General features: G+C 32.9%; 1 protein-coding gene across 1 annotated transcript; it reads right to left on the bottom strand.

Annotated features, from left to right (window-relative positions):
• Positions 1-4,681: 4,681 nt before the first annotated feature.
• Positions 4,682-16,536, bottom strand: LOC134704932 (beta-1,4-galactosyltransferase 6-like). The gene is made up of 6 exons (XM_063563713.1): positions 16,290-16,536; positions 14,765-14,991; positions 14,041-14,237; positions 12,019-12,141; positions 10,589-10,684; positions 4,682-5,770 (listed from the first exon to the last, which is right to left on the bottom strand). The coding sequence occupies exons 1-6, from the start codon at positions 16,489-16,491 to the stop codon at positions 5,635-5,637; spliced, it is 981 nt and encodes a 326-aa protein (XP_063419783.1). The 5' UTR covers positions 16,492-16,536; the 3' UTR covers positions 4,682-5,634.
• Between the last annotated feature and the right edge of the window lie 1,951 nt (positions 16,537-18,487).

Raw genomic sequence — 18,487 nt, 5'->3', positions numbered from 1 at the left:
CACGTATAGTAATTACCTTTAGATTGACTTTCTAGCTTTTTTTTGTCTGGTCTGGATTTGGTTGCCGGGACCCTTTGTGTTCGTTTGAGTCATAGTATACCTATATATCATAATAACCTTGAGAATGGAAATAGAGAATGTGTCAAAGCGACAACAACTCGACCAAAGAGCAGAAAATAACAGAAGTCCAACAATGGGTCTTCAATACATCTAGTTAATACCACACATAGAGACGTGCTTCAGCTGGCCCCTAAACAAGAATGTGTACTAGTTCAGTGAAAATATATCTCATACTAAACTCCAAAGTACATGGATGAACTAAAATCAAACATCTTACAAGACTAACAAAGGCCAGAGGCTCCTGACTTGGGATAGACGCAAAAATGCGACGGGATTAAACGTGTTTTGAGAGATCTTAACCCTCCCCTATACCTCTAGCCAATGTAGGGGAAAAGAACACACGTCAATATTCACAGTAAAACTCGAGGTAAAGAAGTCTTAGTCCGAAGTCAGAATAGTTTACAAAAACTAGGCAAAATGACAATGATACAGAAATAAACACAGGACTACAAGCAGTTACTGAAAAGTAAAATCACAAAAATACTGACCTCAGAGGAAAATCAATTTGGGAAGTCCATAATCACATGGCAAAATCAAAAAACAAAACGCATAAAAAACGAATGGACAAGAACTGTCATATTCCTGACTTGGTACAGGCATTTTCAAATATAGAAAGGGTGACTGTTTAGCTACATACCTCAATTAAACTGCCAATTGCAAATCATACGGACCTATATTTTGCTCTGCACGGTCCATAGGGTGAAAAGAACATGGATGAGTATGGTCCATATTGTTAAAATATGCCGGTTTGTATAAGAATATGCCTTATTCAGCAATATGTAGCGTTGAACATCTTTTAGATTTTATGAAACTTTAGTAATTAGATGAAGAAACAATATTCCAAACAATGTTCTTTTAAAAGCACAAAAATGTCAGTTTTCACCGCAGAAACTTACAAAACCTTTAAAAAGACTTATTAAGAAGGGATATAGTTACGATACTGTTGTCAGGTCATTAAAGATTGCATATTTTGGCGCTAATATTGATTCACTTATAGAGTCTTTGCATCGGAACTAAACACATTTATACAAAAACCAGTTGTTGGTATGACACGGGTTATGTTCCTCTCATATATTTTATGATGGTATGATACTAAACCCCTAACGGGAAGGATTGTGCCTGATATTCATATGATGAAATCATAATCTTTCAATCAGTTTAATTGAAGTCTGGAGATGGCATGTCAGTTAACTGCTAGTAGTCTGTTGTTATTAATGTATAATTGTCATTTTGTTTGTTTTCTTTGGTTACATCTTCTGACATCAGACTCGGACTTCTCTTGAATTTTACATGTACATATTGTTATACGTTTACTTTTCTACATTGGCTAGAGGTATGGTGGGAAGGGTTGAGATCTCATAAACATGTTTAACCCCGCCGCATTTTTGCGCCTGTCCCAAGTCAGGAGCCTCTGGTCTTTGTTAGTTTTGTATTATTTTAATTTTAGTTTCGTGTGTACAATTTGGAAATAAGTATGGCGTTCATTATCACTGAACTAGTATATATTTGTTTGTGGGGCCAGCTGAAGGACGCCTCCGGGTGCGGGAATTTCTCGTTACATTGAAGACCTGTTGGTGACCTTCTGCTGTTGTTTTTTCTGTGATCGGGATGTTGTCTCTTTGATACATCCCCCATTTCCATTCTCAATTTTATTTAATGATAAAGACTTTTTAGCTTACTTTTCCTGAAAGGAAATGTGAGCTTTTCTCATCACTTGGCGTCCGTCGTCGTCGTCGTTGTCTGTCGTCGTTAACAATTTTTCAAACATCTTCTCCTCTGAAACTACTGAATGGATTTGGATGAAACTTAGCATGATTGTTCCTTAGATTATCCTGCACAAAGTTTGTGCTTAGATTTTGATCCGTCAAAAAACATGGCCGCCGTTACTTAAAATAGAACATAGGGGTCAAATGCAGGTTTTGGCTTATATCTCAAAAACAAAGGCATTTAGAGCAAATCTGACAAGGGGTAAAAATGTTCATTAGGTCAAAATCTATCAGCCCTACAATTATCATATGAATCAAACAACCCATTGATGGGTTGCTGCCACTTAATTGGTAATGTTAAGGAAATTTTGCAGTTTTTGGTCATTATCTTGAATATTATTATAGATAAAAATAACTGTAAACAGCAAAAATGATCAGCAAAGTTAGATCTACAAATAAATCAATATGACCAAAATTGTCAATTGACCCCTTAAGGGATAATTATCCTTTAATGACAATTTTTCACAATTTGTTCATCATATTTGCTTACTTTAAAAAATCTTCTCCTCTAAAACTACTCAACCAAATTCAACCAAACTTCAACTGAATGATCAGTAGGGTGTATAGAATAAATTTTGTGTTTTATTTCCTATTTCGTCAAAAAACATGGCCGTCATGGCTAAAAATAGAACACAGGGTAAAATGCAGTTTTGGGCTTATATCTCAAAAACTCCAGCATTAGAGCAAATAAGACAAGAAGTTAAAGTATTTATTAGGTCAAGGTATACCTGTCCTGAAATTTTCAGCCGAATTGGGTAACTGGTTTTTCAGGTATAATGCCCCTGAATTGATGATTTTAAAGAAATTTTGCAGTTTTTGGTTATTATCTTGAATATTATTATAGATACAGATAAACTGTTTATAGGAAAAATGTTAAGCAAAGTAAGATCTACAAATAAGTCAATTTGACCAAAATTGTCATTTTACCCCTTAAGGAGTTATTGCCCTTTAAAGACTTTTTTCACAATTTGTTCATCATGTCGACTTACTTTATAAAATCTTCTCCTTTGAAACTGCTGTAACAATTTCAGCCAAACTTAGGCTAAATGAGTTTCAGAGTATCTAGTATAAATTTTATATTATATTTCCTTGTATGTCAAGAAACATAGCTCCTATGGCTAAAATAGAACATAGGAGAACATGATTTTTTTTTGGCTTTTGAAGAAAATAGGACGATTCAAAGATCATTTAAATAAATTGAAAAGCCAAAATAATCATTGGTGAGAGATTTAACCAAAAAAATTAAGGTGAGCGATTTAGGCTCTTGAGAGCCTCTTGTTTAATAATCAAAGAACCTTTTAGAGCACGCTACCATATCCAACGCCCAAAAATTGATAGTGGACAAACAAATCTTACAAGAATCATTAGTTCAAACACTCACAACTCCTCCAAAAGTCTTCTGATAAAAATTTCTTGAAGATAACACATCTACATATTATGTGACTGTTATCTACAGAAATTCTGTAGTGTGTGGTTTCCGAGGAGTTGCTATGAAAAACTGTTGCAGTTGGTTATTTAAAATTCTGAGTCAAAGGAGGATAACTCCTAGAACAAATAGAATTGATATGTACATCAACATTGTATGTCTTTATTATCTACAAAATTGCCGGAAATTCTGTTGTGTGGTTTCAGAGGAGTTGCGATGACTAGAATAGGACTGAAGGACAATAGTATATGGAGGTCAATAAGTTAAAAAGGTCAATAAGTTAAAAAGGTCACCACTCTTAGAAAAGAACTGAATCATAATTTCCTGTCAATATACACATCTGCATAGTATGTCCTTATAATCTACAATGTTGTGTTGTTCTAGAGGAATAACAAGAACTGGAGTAACGGTCTGATGGATGGACGAGCCGATAGACAGCTGGACGGATCTAAAACATTATACCTGACGACAAAATTGCGGTGATGCTCAAAAGTAAAGTCAAAAAAATACTAAATTCCGAGGAAAATTCAAAAAGGAAAGTCTCTAATCAAATTGCAAAATCAAACATGCTTGAACACAGCAAACGATTGAATAACAATTGTCATTCTTATTCCTGACTTGGTACAGGCATTTTCTTATGAATTAAATGGTGGATTGAAACTGGTTTTATAGCTAGCTAAAACTTTCACTTGTATGACAGTGTAAATGTCAAAAATAGGGATACATCACTTAACACTGTGTTATCATCTTAACCACTATAAAAACAAACAAAAGTAACAAAGCACAAAAAGGCATACATCAAATTTAACAGCCTCCTTTATTTATATATGTTTAATCCACGAGGGTGGTAAAGGTTTTTTTTCGTGCAACGTGTTTTGCAGTTTTTTATTTCACGTGCAGCCGTGAAAAAAAAAATCGTTAATGACCGTGTTTCGTGAAATCGGTAAACAGATCAACGTCCAAGACATTTTTAATTGTTCGGTCATCATGAAATGGCAATTTTATTTCGCGTTCTTAGTGCAGATACCCCCATTTACACCCCTCATCCACCCTTAAAGGATTGACAAATATTAAGTACTGGGAACGAATTTATACCCTGACAATCCCATGATTACATTCACATTAACTTAGACGTAGAATCGCGCGTTTGACGTCACAAAGGTAGAAATCAAATAATTTAGTCGTTCGTTGCATGACAGGATGCATAGGTAAAGAGTCACGTCAAATGAGTATCACAATAAACACTACACAAAATAAAAGAAATATTGATAAAGACTAATCAAAGAATACTATAACACATTATTAAGATGATAAACAACGTCAGTACGCAGAATCTATACTTCAAGACCATCGTGTTTTATATTGGAAGTTGATATTGGATATTTATCAACCAGGTCCTGGTACCTTCCGATGATTTTTTTTTTAGAAAAAGGAGGAGACGTTCCTTGACATACGCCTGATCATAAACATTTTGCTTAGTCACTGGTGACGTTTTACAAAGTCCTAGTAGGAGCTGCAATGCTCTTGAATGCCGAATACGTTAGGGAATATATATCCCATATGCAGGTGAAGTTGGTATATTGCTTCTAAGGTGAAGGAAATTGATAATTTCAAAATTAAAATCGCCTCGTTTGTCATAGATTCTGGTACTGAGATGACTGTATAGTAAACCAATGATAATATTGGATAAACAACAAAATTAACTTCTGCGTAATCACGAATGTGTGATCCTAATTCAAAGTAATGAAGCTTTGCAACCACGAGCATGATGATGGGTAAAATTGAAAATGGGGATAGTGTCAAAGAGACGACAACCCGACCAAAGGGCAGACATTAGCCGAAGGCCACCAATGGATCTTCAACGCAGCTGAGGTAACACTAAATATTCCATTTCATTGTGAAAGCGTATTACAATTTAAAGTGTTATGTTTTGTGTATGTGAATTCAGCAGACATTATTTACAAAACTGCTGAAATCATGAAAAGTAAGTGAGGTCCTTAACCTTTGATATTGATTTAACAGAATTGCAACATAGGTATATTTGACCATAGGGTAAAAAAGATATAACAGATGGTATGCTTCCGAATGGTATATTATTAAGTCTTGTATTAGGCGGGTGCATTAAACATAACTTGTATGGCTAATGCCAATCGCCTATATATTTCCATTGTTAAAAACATGTCCCACGTGACGACATCATAAGCACCCGCCACCACAGATATAATTATGTTAAACAATCATTATGTGTAAATAATTTGAAAGTAAATATCTTGTTTTGTTTATATCGATATCATTCTTTTAAAATGTGCTGTAATAGTCCATTTATACTATCACATATTTAGTCTTGACATAAATCCAGACATACAACTGCTTCCTTTCTTTTTTTATCAGCTGATATTGCAGGCTATTCAATCCTTCATACTTCCATGTTCCTCCGACTTTTCGATACACTTTAAACCTACATTTAAAAAAGAGACACGAATGCAGTATTGTTTATAATATAAGGTTATCAATATGCCAGAAATCAGCGAGAATTTTTATTTATCTTAAAATCGGGGTTTTTATCACTTTTTTTTATATGTAAAACTCATCATTTTTTGAGTAAATAATGTTGAATATTGAATATGTGAACCAATTCTTATAATTCAAAGGATCTACTGCTTAACTTTCGATCACAATCTTTGCAATTTTGCAGCAACATAAAAACTTTTGATTTTTCTACGCTATATACTACTATTCCCCATGCTCAGTTGAAAGACCGACTTAACCATCTCATAAAACAGAGCTTTTTCTTTAAAAATGGGAATCGTAGATACAAATTTCTTGTTTTGGGATACAATAATTCATATTTTGTAAAGAATCACACTGAATCCTCCAGAAAATATACTGAAGATGATATTATTAAAATGCTGGACTTTTTGATCGACAATATATTTGTTGAGTTTGGAGGATTTATATTTCAACAGACAGTCGGTATTCCAATGGGTACTAATTGTGCACCCCTGCTGGCTGATTTGTTTTTGTATTCGTATGAAGCAGAATTTATTCAGAAGCTTCTAAAAGACAAAAAGAAAAAGCACCTTGCGAAATTCTTTAATTTTACTTTCCGATATATTGATGATGTTTTATCATTGAACAACCCATACTTCAGCCAATACTTACATCTCATATATCCTAGTGAACTTGAAATTAAGGATACTACTGATACTAAAAGGACTGCTTCATACCTTGATCTTTTCCTCAATATTGACGTAGATGGACGACTTCACACGAAAATCTATGATAAACGGGACGATTTCATCTTCCCAATTATCAATTTCCCATTTCATAGCAGTAACATACCATCTGCCCCTTCGTATGGTGTTTACATATCACAATTTATACGTTATTCACGTGCTTGTTCACACTATACGGACTTCATATACAGGAGTGTACTCCTTACGCAGAAACTGCTCCAAAAAAGTTATGAGGAGGACAGATTAAAATTGACACTCCGTAAATTTTATGGACACCATCACGAATTGGTGGATCCATATGATGTCTCTTTAACCAAACTAGCTAAGGACATTTTTACCACACGGTAGATTGTGGTTTGTCATTACGTCGTTTAATCTTTTAATTACCAAACGTGACTTATTCCCGATTGTGACTGTTTTGCTGAATGTGAATTCGTATTACTATAAGACGTGTTTCTGTACTTGTTTATCCCAAATTCATGTATTTAGTTTACATGTTTAATGTTATATTTGTAATTCTCATCGGATTTTGTCAAATGTGTTGACGTCTTTTTATTATATTTAGGTGTTACGGATAGAAAAATTAATCAACGCCTTTATTAATTATATTTAGTTTTGTACGATTAATTACGTTTGAAGTTGGATTCATAACAAACTGGACATATATATATATTACAGTTAATTGCTATTAATAAGTATTGCAATATGCATTTTGTTTTAATGAATTATCAATATTTAGTTCTAATATAATCTTAAAGCAATCCTAATTCTATCTCACTTTTGAATTATAGTTTTTCATGTGTGACGTGATGCTGTTTCTAAATTTCATAAATTTAAATGTGGCATAACGTTTGCCTTTTCGCCATCGTATGTGACGTCATTTTTTTAAATTGCGTTGACGCCTGGACTGATTCGGGTGTGTCTATGCTGTATTGAACTTGGCATCATGTATTCGGGTTTAGTTTTCTGTGATAAGTTAATACTTCAATTTCATTATGAATATCTTTCACATTCATTTGTTAAAATTTACTGTTTGCAATAGCATGAATCGTTCTATATAATAGTGTTCTTATCCCGGGCATAAAAACAATGCCGTATTTGGCAAAACCTTTTCAACTTTTGATCCTCAGTGCTGTACCACTTTGTACTTTTTTCACTTTCGATCTTTTATATCTGGGCGTTATGTATTCGGGCTTAGTTTTCTGTAATTAGTTAATATTCAGTTTCATTATGTATATCTCTTTCATATTCATTTGATATAATTAACTGTTTGCAATAGCATGAATTGTTCTATATAATAAGAATGTTCTTATCCCGGGCATACAAAGAATGCCGTATTTGGCAAAACCTTTTCAACTTTTGATCTTCAGTGCTGTACAACTTTGTACTTTTTTCACTTCCGATCTTTTATATCTGGGCGTCACTGGTGAGTCTTGTGTGGACAAGACGCGTTTTTGGCGTATTGAATTTTAAACCTGATGCTTTTTGTTATCTATTAATCATGCTTTTCTTTGTCTAATATGTTCTCCTTTTTATTTGTATTGTAGTCCTGTAAAATTATGTTGTCATTTCAATGTTATATTTAACTTTGCCATTAAAGTGCGAGGTTTGGCATGCCATAAAACCAGGTTCAACCCACCTCTTTTATTCCCCTTTAAAAGTGTCCTGTACCAAGTCAGGAAGATGGCCATTGTTATACTATTGTTCGTTTCTGTGTGTGTTGCATTTTAACGTTGAGTCGTTTGTGTTTTCTCTTATTTTTGAGATATTGAGATAAGACGTGGCACGGTACTTGTCTATCCCAAATTCATGTACTCAAAACAGTATTTGGTTTTGATGTTATATTTGTTATTCTCGTGGTGTTTTGTCTGTTGCTTGGTCCGTTTCTGTGTGTGTTGCGTTTCGGTGTTGTGTCGTTGTTCTCTTATATTTAATGCGTTTCCCTCGGTTTTAATTTGTAACCTCGTTTTTGTTTTTTGTCCTCGGATTTATGAGTTTTGAACAGCGGTATACTACTGTTGCCTTTATTTATACGCATGAAGTACCATTACTGCTTTGATATCAAGTTTTAATTTATCATGGCAGAAGGTCCTAACTTTGTTCCTGACATTCATTTTAGCATTTCAAAATTCTTCATGGACCGTTGTTTTTATCTTATGTTACATGATAGGGTGAGATGGAGATTGATTGCCCACAACCATGTTAAATCGCGTATTACTTAACTTTCCTGTCCAAAGTTTGCACCATTTGGTGAGATTATTGTGTGTTTGGTTTTGTTTTTCTTGTGTCATCTATTTTTTTAAATATTTTTCACAAAATATGTATTTAAAAAATATACGTATAGTGTCTTGAAATATTTGTATGATGCTTAGAAATGTGGGAAATGCGAGGTTCTACCGAGCATTTTCCCGTTTCGTGCCAAATACAAATAAATTTCATATTTCCAGACACTAGAAGTCGCTCTTCACTATACTACTACCTGTCGATACATTTATTTTTGGCATTGCACAAGTCATGTCTTCTTTGACTATTAATGACGTTAAAATACTAAATCCCTGTGATGTGTTTTAGTCGATTTTAGTCTCTGATGCATGATTTTTTACTATTAATTGGTTTTGGCTTTTAACTAGCTGTCAGTAACTGCGAGTACTCTCAAATCGTATTTTCTTGTTAATTCGACCTGTTGATACTGTTTATAATGCTTTTTTGTCATTTTTTATTTATATGGATCTTGGCTGTATACCAGCTTTGATTATTTGTAATATCTTCAATTTTTCACATATTCTTACAACATTTGTATAAACTTCAAGATTATAAAAAACCGGTTTTTTTCTAAAGTGAACATTGATTGGTTAAATATTTCTCAGTGTGTTTGAATTTGTTTGATAGCCTTTTGGTCATGACTGTTTGTCTCTAATATTTAATTAACTGTGCATTTGTATTCAGATATCGCAGATCAAATTTATTCGTTCTTTGTGTAATCATACGTTTTTTGATTGAGTTAAGTCTGCTAATTGATATTTTATCGTATGTTTTTATATGTTGTGATGTTATGCTATTGTTTCAGAAAAGGGAGAAGGTTTGGGCCCATTAAAACGTTTAATCCCGCTGCAAATGTTTGCACCTGTCCTAAGTCAGGAATCTGATGTACAGTAGTTGTCGTTTGTTTATGTAATATATACGTGTTTCTCGTTTCTCGTTTTGTTTATATAGATTAGACCGTTGGTTTTCCCGTTTGAATGGTTTTACACTAGTAATTTTGGGGCCCTTTATAGCTTGTTGTTCGGTGTGAGCCAAGGCTCCGTGTTGAAGGCCGTACTTTAACCTATAATGGTTTTAATTTTTAATTGTTATTTGGATGGAGAGTTGTCTCATTGGCACTCACACCACATCTTCCTATATCTACTATACGTATATAGTCTTTATACTGAAATCGATAAAACTAAAAAAATAAAAATATGTAACAAATATTTTTAAATAAAGGCAACAGTAGTATACCGCTGTTCAAAACTAATAAATCCATGGATAAAAAATTAAATCGGGGTAACAAATTAAAACCGAGGGAAACGCATTAAATATAACAACGACACAACACTAAAATGTAACACACACAGAAACGGACCAATCATCAGACAAAACCCCACGAGAATAAAAAAAAAGTGTTTGGAATTTCCCTCTTCGGGTACCATTTTATGGTATTTCCTTATGAGCTTAGTTCAGGCGGTAAGACATCGACATTTTTAGGAATGAGAAAAAAAAGGAAAAATAAACTTAATTGATAACATTTGATAAACATGGTATATAAATTACCAATTTGAAGACATAACAAGTTTAAATTCATAAAAATGACCATTGTAACTACATGTTGTCATGGTTGAAACGTGACGTTGTTGATGAAATACAGTAGTTCCGGTAAGTAGGCGGGGCTTATTGGTTAGTTGAGGTCATTGACGTATAAAGCTAACGTGTATACGTATTGCTTTATCTGTATAGTAAAATAGCTGTTTGCAGTATAAATATATATATATATCATTATGTACCTCTGCTTTGCTGGTTCTGCTTTTATATGCTCAACATCACCACAGTGAGAAAACTTTTCTAACGGTCTGCTGATAAGGAACCCAGCATTGTTTAATCTAAATATTAAATCATAAAATGGCAGATTACTCTTTTACTAAAGTACGACGATCTTAAAAAAATATTGCATTAGCATTGCTCTGGCAAAACGTTTAAAAATATTGATATCTTCAACAGAATAAAGAGATCTGACTAAGACAAAATATAAGGAAAACATGGATGTTTTATGGGAATAAGCGAACAGTATCAGATTGTTGTTAAAAAGGGATTTTTTTATATATATATTTACCAATATCTGAGAAAGATATGTTTTTTAAAAAAAAAATGGACGGATTACTCTTTTACAATAGTAGACGATCTTAAATTCAAACAAATGTTTACTAGCATTGCTTTGAAGCAACAGTATGGAAGTGAAATGTACATACATATACGTACCATGACAGAATATAGAAATCCGAGTGAAGGCACAATATGAGGGGAAATATATGGACTTAACGTAGAATAAGCAATACGGTTGTTTGTATCAAGAAAATATTAATCATATATTTTTTGAGCGACATCCGGCATAGAATTATTTATATAGGGGTCTAAATACAACATAAACAACACATTCTAAAAGACCAAAAAGGTGAATAAAAGTATATTTTAACTAAACGCATTTAACTAGCAGGTCGAGCAACGGGTGTTCTTAAACCATGCTGACTATTATTAGATCACCAGACGTAAAAAAATGGAAACTAATTAGTAATCTAATATCAAACAAAAAACAACAAACAATAAACTTGCTTTAAAGTTGGTATACCGAAAAATAGTACACCATATCTGGATTTAAAAAAAATGCGTTCTCGAACATCGGAGTTTTAGATTGCCTATGGACGTAAACGCTATCGATATCAATATATTGATAAAACAAAAACGCACAAACTCAAAAACAGACAGTAGCAATATGTATAAAATTTATCTGTAAACTTCTATGTTATTTGGTGTTTGGTGGAGGGTTGTCTCACTATTGGCAATCATATCGGATCTTCTTATCTTTTTATACTTATCGTCCACAGTGTGTATTAGTGGATGTGTTAATGCATCTATGTAGAGCATGGTTAAGTGAATATATATCTTCATGATGTAAGCCCATAACAAAATACAAAAATAACAACTTTTGTTAAAATGTAAGTCTGTATACGTAAGAAATGATTAACCATAGCAAGCCTTTATCACTAACTATCTCTGAAAAAGAAAAACTAATCATTTCAATTCGTTGAGGAAAAGGGAACATTAAACACGTCTTTGTCTTGTAATTTGTTTATATGGCACTATATATAATTTGAAAGTTGATGAATGCCTAATCATTTCATTAACAAATCATTCTCGTGCACTTTGCTAAAAAATGTACCTTCTTTTAAAATCGTCATCCTCTGCTCCCCATCCAAAAAAAGCATTCGAAAAACCATTACACTTTTTATACTGTTCCGTTGATACCGAAGAGATGCCACCAAAAAAACCAGGATAGATCATGCTAAAGAATATAAGAAAAAGATATTTTCTAACAATATTCTATGAAGTATATACAAATAAAGGAATAGACCGATTTTATTGAGCCGCAACTTCACTGAAACCATATTGAGTATGAACTGTGGGTGATATCACGTATGAACGCAGTGTTTTGTACTAAACTTGTTGAAGAAACAATCTTTTTTTAAATAGAAAACGTAAATTTTTAAAAATATCTAAATTCGTAAACAAGAATTTATCAATCCGTGTCTTACACGCCTTCGACCATGCTCAGTATACGTATTGCCAGCAGCATTAAACTTAAGGTTGCACGATAGTATTTTCTGGCACAAAGGGATAATGATAGCCTTTATAGAATTTTAACAACTTTCTAACACTCCCAACTGCTACTTACAAGATGAACTGAAGAACTTTCATAATTATTATATTTAGAAATGAATTTGTATATGTATTATGAATAATAAGGATGTTCTTATCCCAAGCAGAAAACATTAGCCGTATTTGGCACAAAATTTTTTAACTTTTGCTCCTCAGTGCTGTACAACTTTGCACTTTTTTTTATTTTCGAACTTTTATATCTGGGCGTCACTTTTATATCTGGGCGTCACTGTGTGGACGAGGTGCGTTTCTGGCGTATTGAATTTTAAACCTAATGCCTTTTGTTAACTATTATTCATGTGCTTCTTTGTCTAATATGTTCTTCTATTTTGTATTGTAGTCCTGGAATATTATGTTGTCATTTTAATGATATACATTGCCATGAAAGTGCAAGGTTTGGCATGCCACAAAACCAGGTCTAACCCACCCGTACCAAGTCAGAAATATGGCCATTGTTATATTATAGTTCTTTTCTGTGTGTGTTACATTTTAACGTTGTGTTTCCGTTGTGTCGTTTATTTTCTCTTATATTTGAGTGTGAATTCACATTATAAGAAGTGTCATGGTATTTTCTATCCCAAATTCATGTATTTGGTTTTTATGTTATATTTGTTATTCTCATCGGATTTTGTCTAATGCTTAGTCCGTTTCTGTGTGTGTTACATATTAATGTTGTGTCGTTGTACTTCTCTTATATTTAATGCGTTTCCCTCAGTTTAAGTTTGTTACCTCGATTTTGTTTTTTTTGTCCATAGATTTACGAATTTTGAACAGCGGTATACTACTGTTGCCTTTATTTATGACCGCTTCCTTTTTTCTTTTTTAATAAACCTAAGGCCACTTGTGCTTCTAGGTCTGTTATCATGCAAAATTTTAAAAAATTATCAAAAATTATTTTACCCCTGTCTGTAAAATTATTTCCTATTTTGCTACACCGGATTCAACCCTCAGTTTGTGAAAGTATGTTCAGTAGATGCTGTATTATTTGTCCACTCATACTGTTGTGGTACATTGTCTTAAGTAGGGTACACAAATAAGCAACCAAAATTCGAGAATGTAAATACTAACGTGCTACCTTTATAAATAGATATTACAGGACGATGGTGTCGATTAAAAATTACACTATATTCCAGGCCCTTTAGTAGTATGTATCTTTAAGTACATTGAACTTTTTGAATTGTGAATGTAACATTGATTTTACACATCTGACAATTATGTCATCAATGCAGTTGTCTTCATGAGTAATGCATATCTTTTACTCTTTTAGACAATTTGCAATCTCTTTTCATAGCAATTCACAATTTTCGGCACTGAATATAATTTAGAAATACAATACAACTAAAATAAAAAGATCGCATTCGTTTCCATCATTACTGTATTCAAGTCCGCATTAAAGCAGAGAAGAAAGATACTGAAGCGATGGCCAAACGAATAAGTCGAAAACAAACTGACAATTCCATTTAGAAAAAAAACGAACAACAAACTTGCATCCAAACCAAACGTTCAGATCAATTATTACAATTACCTGTAATTTTTCCTCTCCATTTTACCAGCTAAATGGTAAGCTACTGTATCGTTACAGAAATACAAATTTCTGTCGTCTTCCGGTAGCATATCAACGTCATGGATTACAATGCAATCATACGAATACATATCATCTTGCATTGCATGCTCATATCCAATATTTGATAACATTCCTCTGTTAAATGGATGGTCATCTGCCTTTAATCATAAAGGAATAAATGGTCAATGAGTTTTAATCCTGTTATGCAAATGATATGAGAAGACTTTTATCGTCTTAAATTAATTTTGATTATTAGTTCAGCATTATCACATATAACTGAAAATCCCATGTTTTGTCTATATTTTTTTACTTCGACTAAATGAATTTTTAATCATCTGCTCGTTTTAACCCATATAACAATTGTTCAGAAAATACAATTACTAGTGAACTTAATACCATTACCAATATTGCATTGAAGCCTTAAAACAGGCGTCAATTATTTTCAAATGTACATAAACTCATCATAGATACCAGAATTGAGATTTTGTACGCCAAACGCGCGTTTCATCTATAACATACTCATCAGTGATGCTCAAATGAAAACAGTTGAAAAGACCAAATTAAGAACGAAGTTGAAGAGCTTTGAAGACCCAAAGTTCCTAAATACTTTGCCAAATACAGCCAAGGTGATCTATCCTGGTGGTAGAAATTCCTAAGTATTTAAAAACTTTTTTAAAGAGTTTACCTGTTCTACAAGATATATTCCAAATTCTTGTTTTTGTCGATATATTCGTGGCAGAACATTATTAAAGAAAATATGAAGCTGCTGTTCTCTATTTCTGTATGGTACAATTATTGCTACTTTTTGATAAGGTCGACAACTTGGTATATGATGACCTTTTTTCATAAAGGAATAAATACGGGCTAGTTTATCATATGGAATAACAGTTTTATTCAAAAACTCTCTTCCGTCTGAAATATAAAATTAACATCAATTGATACAATCAAATACCCAGATACATTAATTACATTTACATAATTAAATGAACAGGACACTTAAGAAATATAGTACAACTTTTATAAATGAAAATAGATGTAGAGAAGAGATTACAGAATCAACCATCCAGCAAATGTAATAGGTACCGGGTTGTGTAGTATTGACGATATTGCGGACTTTTCTGGTTTTTTTTTTGCTGTTAACTGGCACCTTTTTATTTAAAAATCCAATAATCTGTAGTGCTCATATACACCAACAAATATGGAACTTTAATCCGTAATCTTGACAGTAAAACAACATATAAAACTTCATCTAAATCGTGGTACAACCTACATATACATCCCATACTGCAACATCTACGATTGTTTTTACATTCCAGAAAAATGTGGTTAAACCCTAATTGCTAGTACTTACAAGTGTTTGATAATGAATAAATAAACTCTTCAAAAATACCAGGATTAAATTCTGTATCTACGCCAGACGCGTGCCTCATCTACAACAGACTCATCAGTGACGCTCGAGTCCACAAAAATGTAAAAAGGCAAAATAAATTACGACGTTAAAGGGCATTGAGGACCAAACAATTCCAAAATGATTGTCCTATACAGCTAAGGTAATCTATTCCTGAGGTTAAAAAAACACTTAGTATTTCAAAAATTAAAAAGTTTTGTAAATAGTTAATTGATAAATATGACCATATCAATATCAATGATACTTCATGTCAGCACAGATGTGATAACTACTAGGCTGGTGATACCAAAAAAACATCACTATACAATAATGAAAACAATTATTTCCAGTCAAATTTTTAAAAACTGTATATCTCAAAAACAAACCATGGAAAGTTTATTATTTGGGACAATTTATGACTTTTTTGGCAAGTGTCTTTCAATTATTTATGAAACTCACCCTACTAGCCAGAAATTTGAAATCCACTATAGGAAGATGGTATAATGTAGACGGGTAACACATGTTGCCTTGCAAAAGGTAAACTACTCTGTTTGGCTTTACACCTATTTTAATCTCAGCGTCACTGACTAAACGCGTATTAAATCCCAATCCCAGTACCTTTGATAAATTTTTGTCCGTTGGTCTACATTACTAAGCATTAAACGTGTTTGTCTATTACTAATGCGATTAGAACTTTATATTTTCACAACACTTGATTTTGGAATCTATAGAATAGATCAGACTGATCATTGAAAGCAAGCAATAACTGATAGTATGCAAGATTTAAACATTTTGTAATTGGTTTTACCAAATAATGACTTACACAATCCAACGGGAGGCCATTTACAAGAATTCACTTTTTCTGATATCGTTATTTGGTCTTTCAATAGTTCTTTTAATTCTATATCTTCATGACCAGGATTCTTATTTGTTGATTGAATTTGAAACTCTTCATCAAATCGATTAAATTTCAAAACATTTTTATAAAAATAAACGTTCATTATATAAACTGTAACGACTGACATAGAAAATCCGCTGAGTAGTAAACAATAGGCTTGCTTGAACCTGGAACCCATGATTCTGTAACTAAAATGAAAAAAAATGAGTTAGGTTGTGACCATTATTTTTTTTTCTCTTAACTAAAAAAACGAGCTCGACTAGATCGCTTTTTTCAAAATAAGCTGTATCATAATTGTCTCGTTGTCAGTGAATTGTTCATAATCATGCAAAACTTCTTTTCTGGTGTGAGGAAAACTACGTACGTTAAAGGAATGAACTTATTTATTTGACCTTGAAAAAAAAACACCATTATCTTGATTATTTTTCAGATTGATCACTTTTAATGTTAACATATTGATACGGAAACGGTCAGCCTTAACCAATCCAAACAGGTCTTATTAAGAGAGATGGGAAAGATACCAGCGGGATATTCAACTCGATAGATCGAAAATAAAGTGACAACGCCATGACTTAAAAAGAAACAGAAAAACAGACAAATAATAGTACACAAGACACACCATAGAATACTAAAAACTAAGCAACACGAACCACACGAAAAACTTGGGATGATCTCAGATGCTTTGGAAAGGTACTCAGATCCTGCTACACATGTAGCATCCGTTGTGTAGCTATTGTAATTACAAACCCAGTACAAAATCTAACTCGGTTGATCACATTCGTGAAAAGGGAATGGGGTTGTAGTTACGACATAAGAAATATTTTCGTTATTATCTGTGAAACGGATATTCCGTAACAGTCAATCAACTCGTGGTGGTTTCCGTAAAATTTACGAAGGGATGACTTCTTCTGAACCATTTGTAACTCTTGGTTATATAGCCTTTCGTGAACAGCAACCCTCTATCAAGGAAATCATAATGGGAAATACAAGCTCCAGAGTATCGTATCAATTGGGAGATACATGCTCCGTATGCAGGCGCTGCTGGAATGTTGCTACATACAAATGAAAAGTTCACAATTGAGAAGCTTGAATCATCCCTTTTATCGGGAAGTTTTGTTATCACCCGAACCTCATTGTCAACTTTTAGTTGTTAGTCAAGATCTGTGGCAGAATTAAGCGACATTATAATTTAAGGACCTAACCTTGTTATTTTCAAATATTTTGCGCAATAACAGGAGAATAATAGACTTTACAAGTGTGTGCGAGCCAATAAATCTAAATCACTGCCTTAAGAGAACAATCGAAGTAGTTTATAAAATATTTCTTTTATGTGTTTTAAGTTTAGTTTCCGGTCACGGTGAAAAAAAAATAACTATGCGGCATGGGTGTTGATTATTGTTGAAGTGTGTACGGTAACCCATTGTTGTTAATTCTTACATCTTTTGTCTCTGTTAGAGAGTTGTTTAATTGTTGCATAACAGTCATATTATCATCGGTATAAGGACATCATTAAATCGTAAATGTAGCTCAACATGCAGACGTCTTATACGTTTAAGTATTTCACATCCAATGTTTTATGGAAATATTCTTTATAAAGCACAAAAATGTCAGTATTCACCACAGAAACTAACAAAACCTTTAAATATACTTATTAAGAAGGGATATAGTTACGATACTGTTGTCAGGTCATTAAAGATTGCATATTTTGGCGTTAATATTGATTCACTTATAGGGTCTTTGCATCGAAACTAAACACATTTATTCAAAAACCAGTTGTTGGCATGACACGTGTTATGTTCTTCTGACATATATTATGATGATATGATACTAAACCCCTAACGGGAAGGATTGTGCCTGATATTCATATGATGAAATCATAATCTTTCAATCAGTTTAATTGAAGTATGGAGCTGGCATGTCAGTTAACTGCTAGTAGTCTGTTGTTATTTATGTATAATTGTCATTTTGTTTATTTTCTTTGGTCACATCTTCTGACATCACTTAGACTTAATTTGAATTGAATTTTAAATGTACATATTGTTATGCGTTTACTTTTCTACATTGGCTAGAGGTATAAAGGAGGGTTGAGATCTCATAAACATGTTTAACCCCGCCGCATTTTT

This window comes from Mytilus trossulus, chromosome 2 (genome assembly GCF_036588685.1).
Source record: "Mytilus trossulus isolate FHL-02 chromosome 2, PNRI_Mtr1.1.1.hap1, whole genome shotgun sequence".
Classification (NCBI taxonomy): Eukaryota; Metazoa; Mollusca; class Bivalvia; order Mytilida; family Mytilidae; genus Mytilus; species Mytilus trossulus.
Note: the sequence above shows the minus strand (reverse complement) of the source record. Positions and strands in the feature narration are given on the sequence as shown.

Bases quoted from the DNA above. Each gene is read 5' to 3' on its own strand.
- LOC134704932 (XM_063563713.1), bottom strand. From the start codon at position 16,491: ATGTCAGTCGTTACAGTTTATATAATGAACGTTTATTTTTATAAAAAT. The intron at 14,992-16,289 runs GTAAGTCATTAT...TTTATATTTCAG, and splicing joins ATGGCCTCCCGTTGGATTGT to ACGGAAGAGAGTTTTTGAAT. The intron at 10,685-12,018 runs GTACATTTTTTA...TTTAATATTTAG, and splicing joins GATGACGATTTTAAAAGAAG to ATTAAACAATGCTGGGTTCC.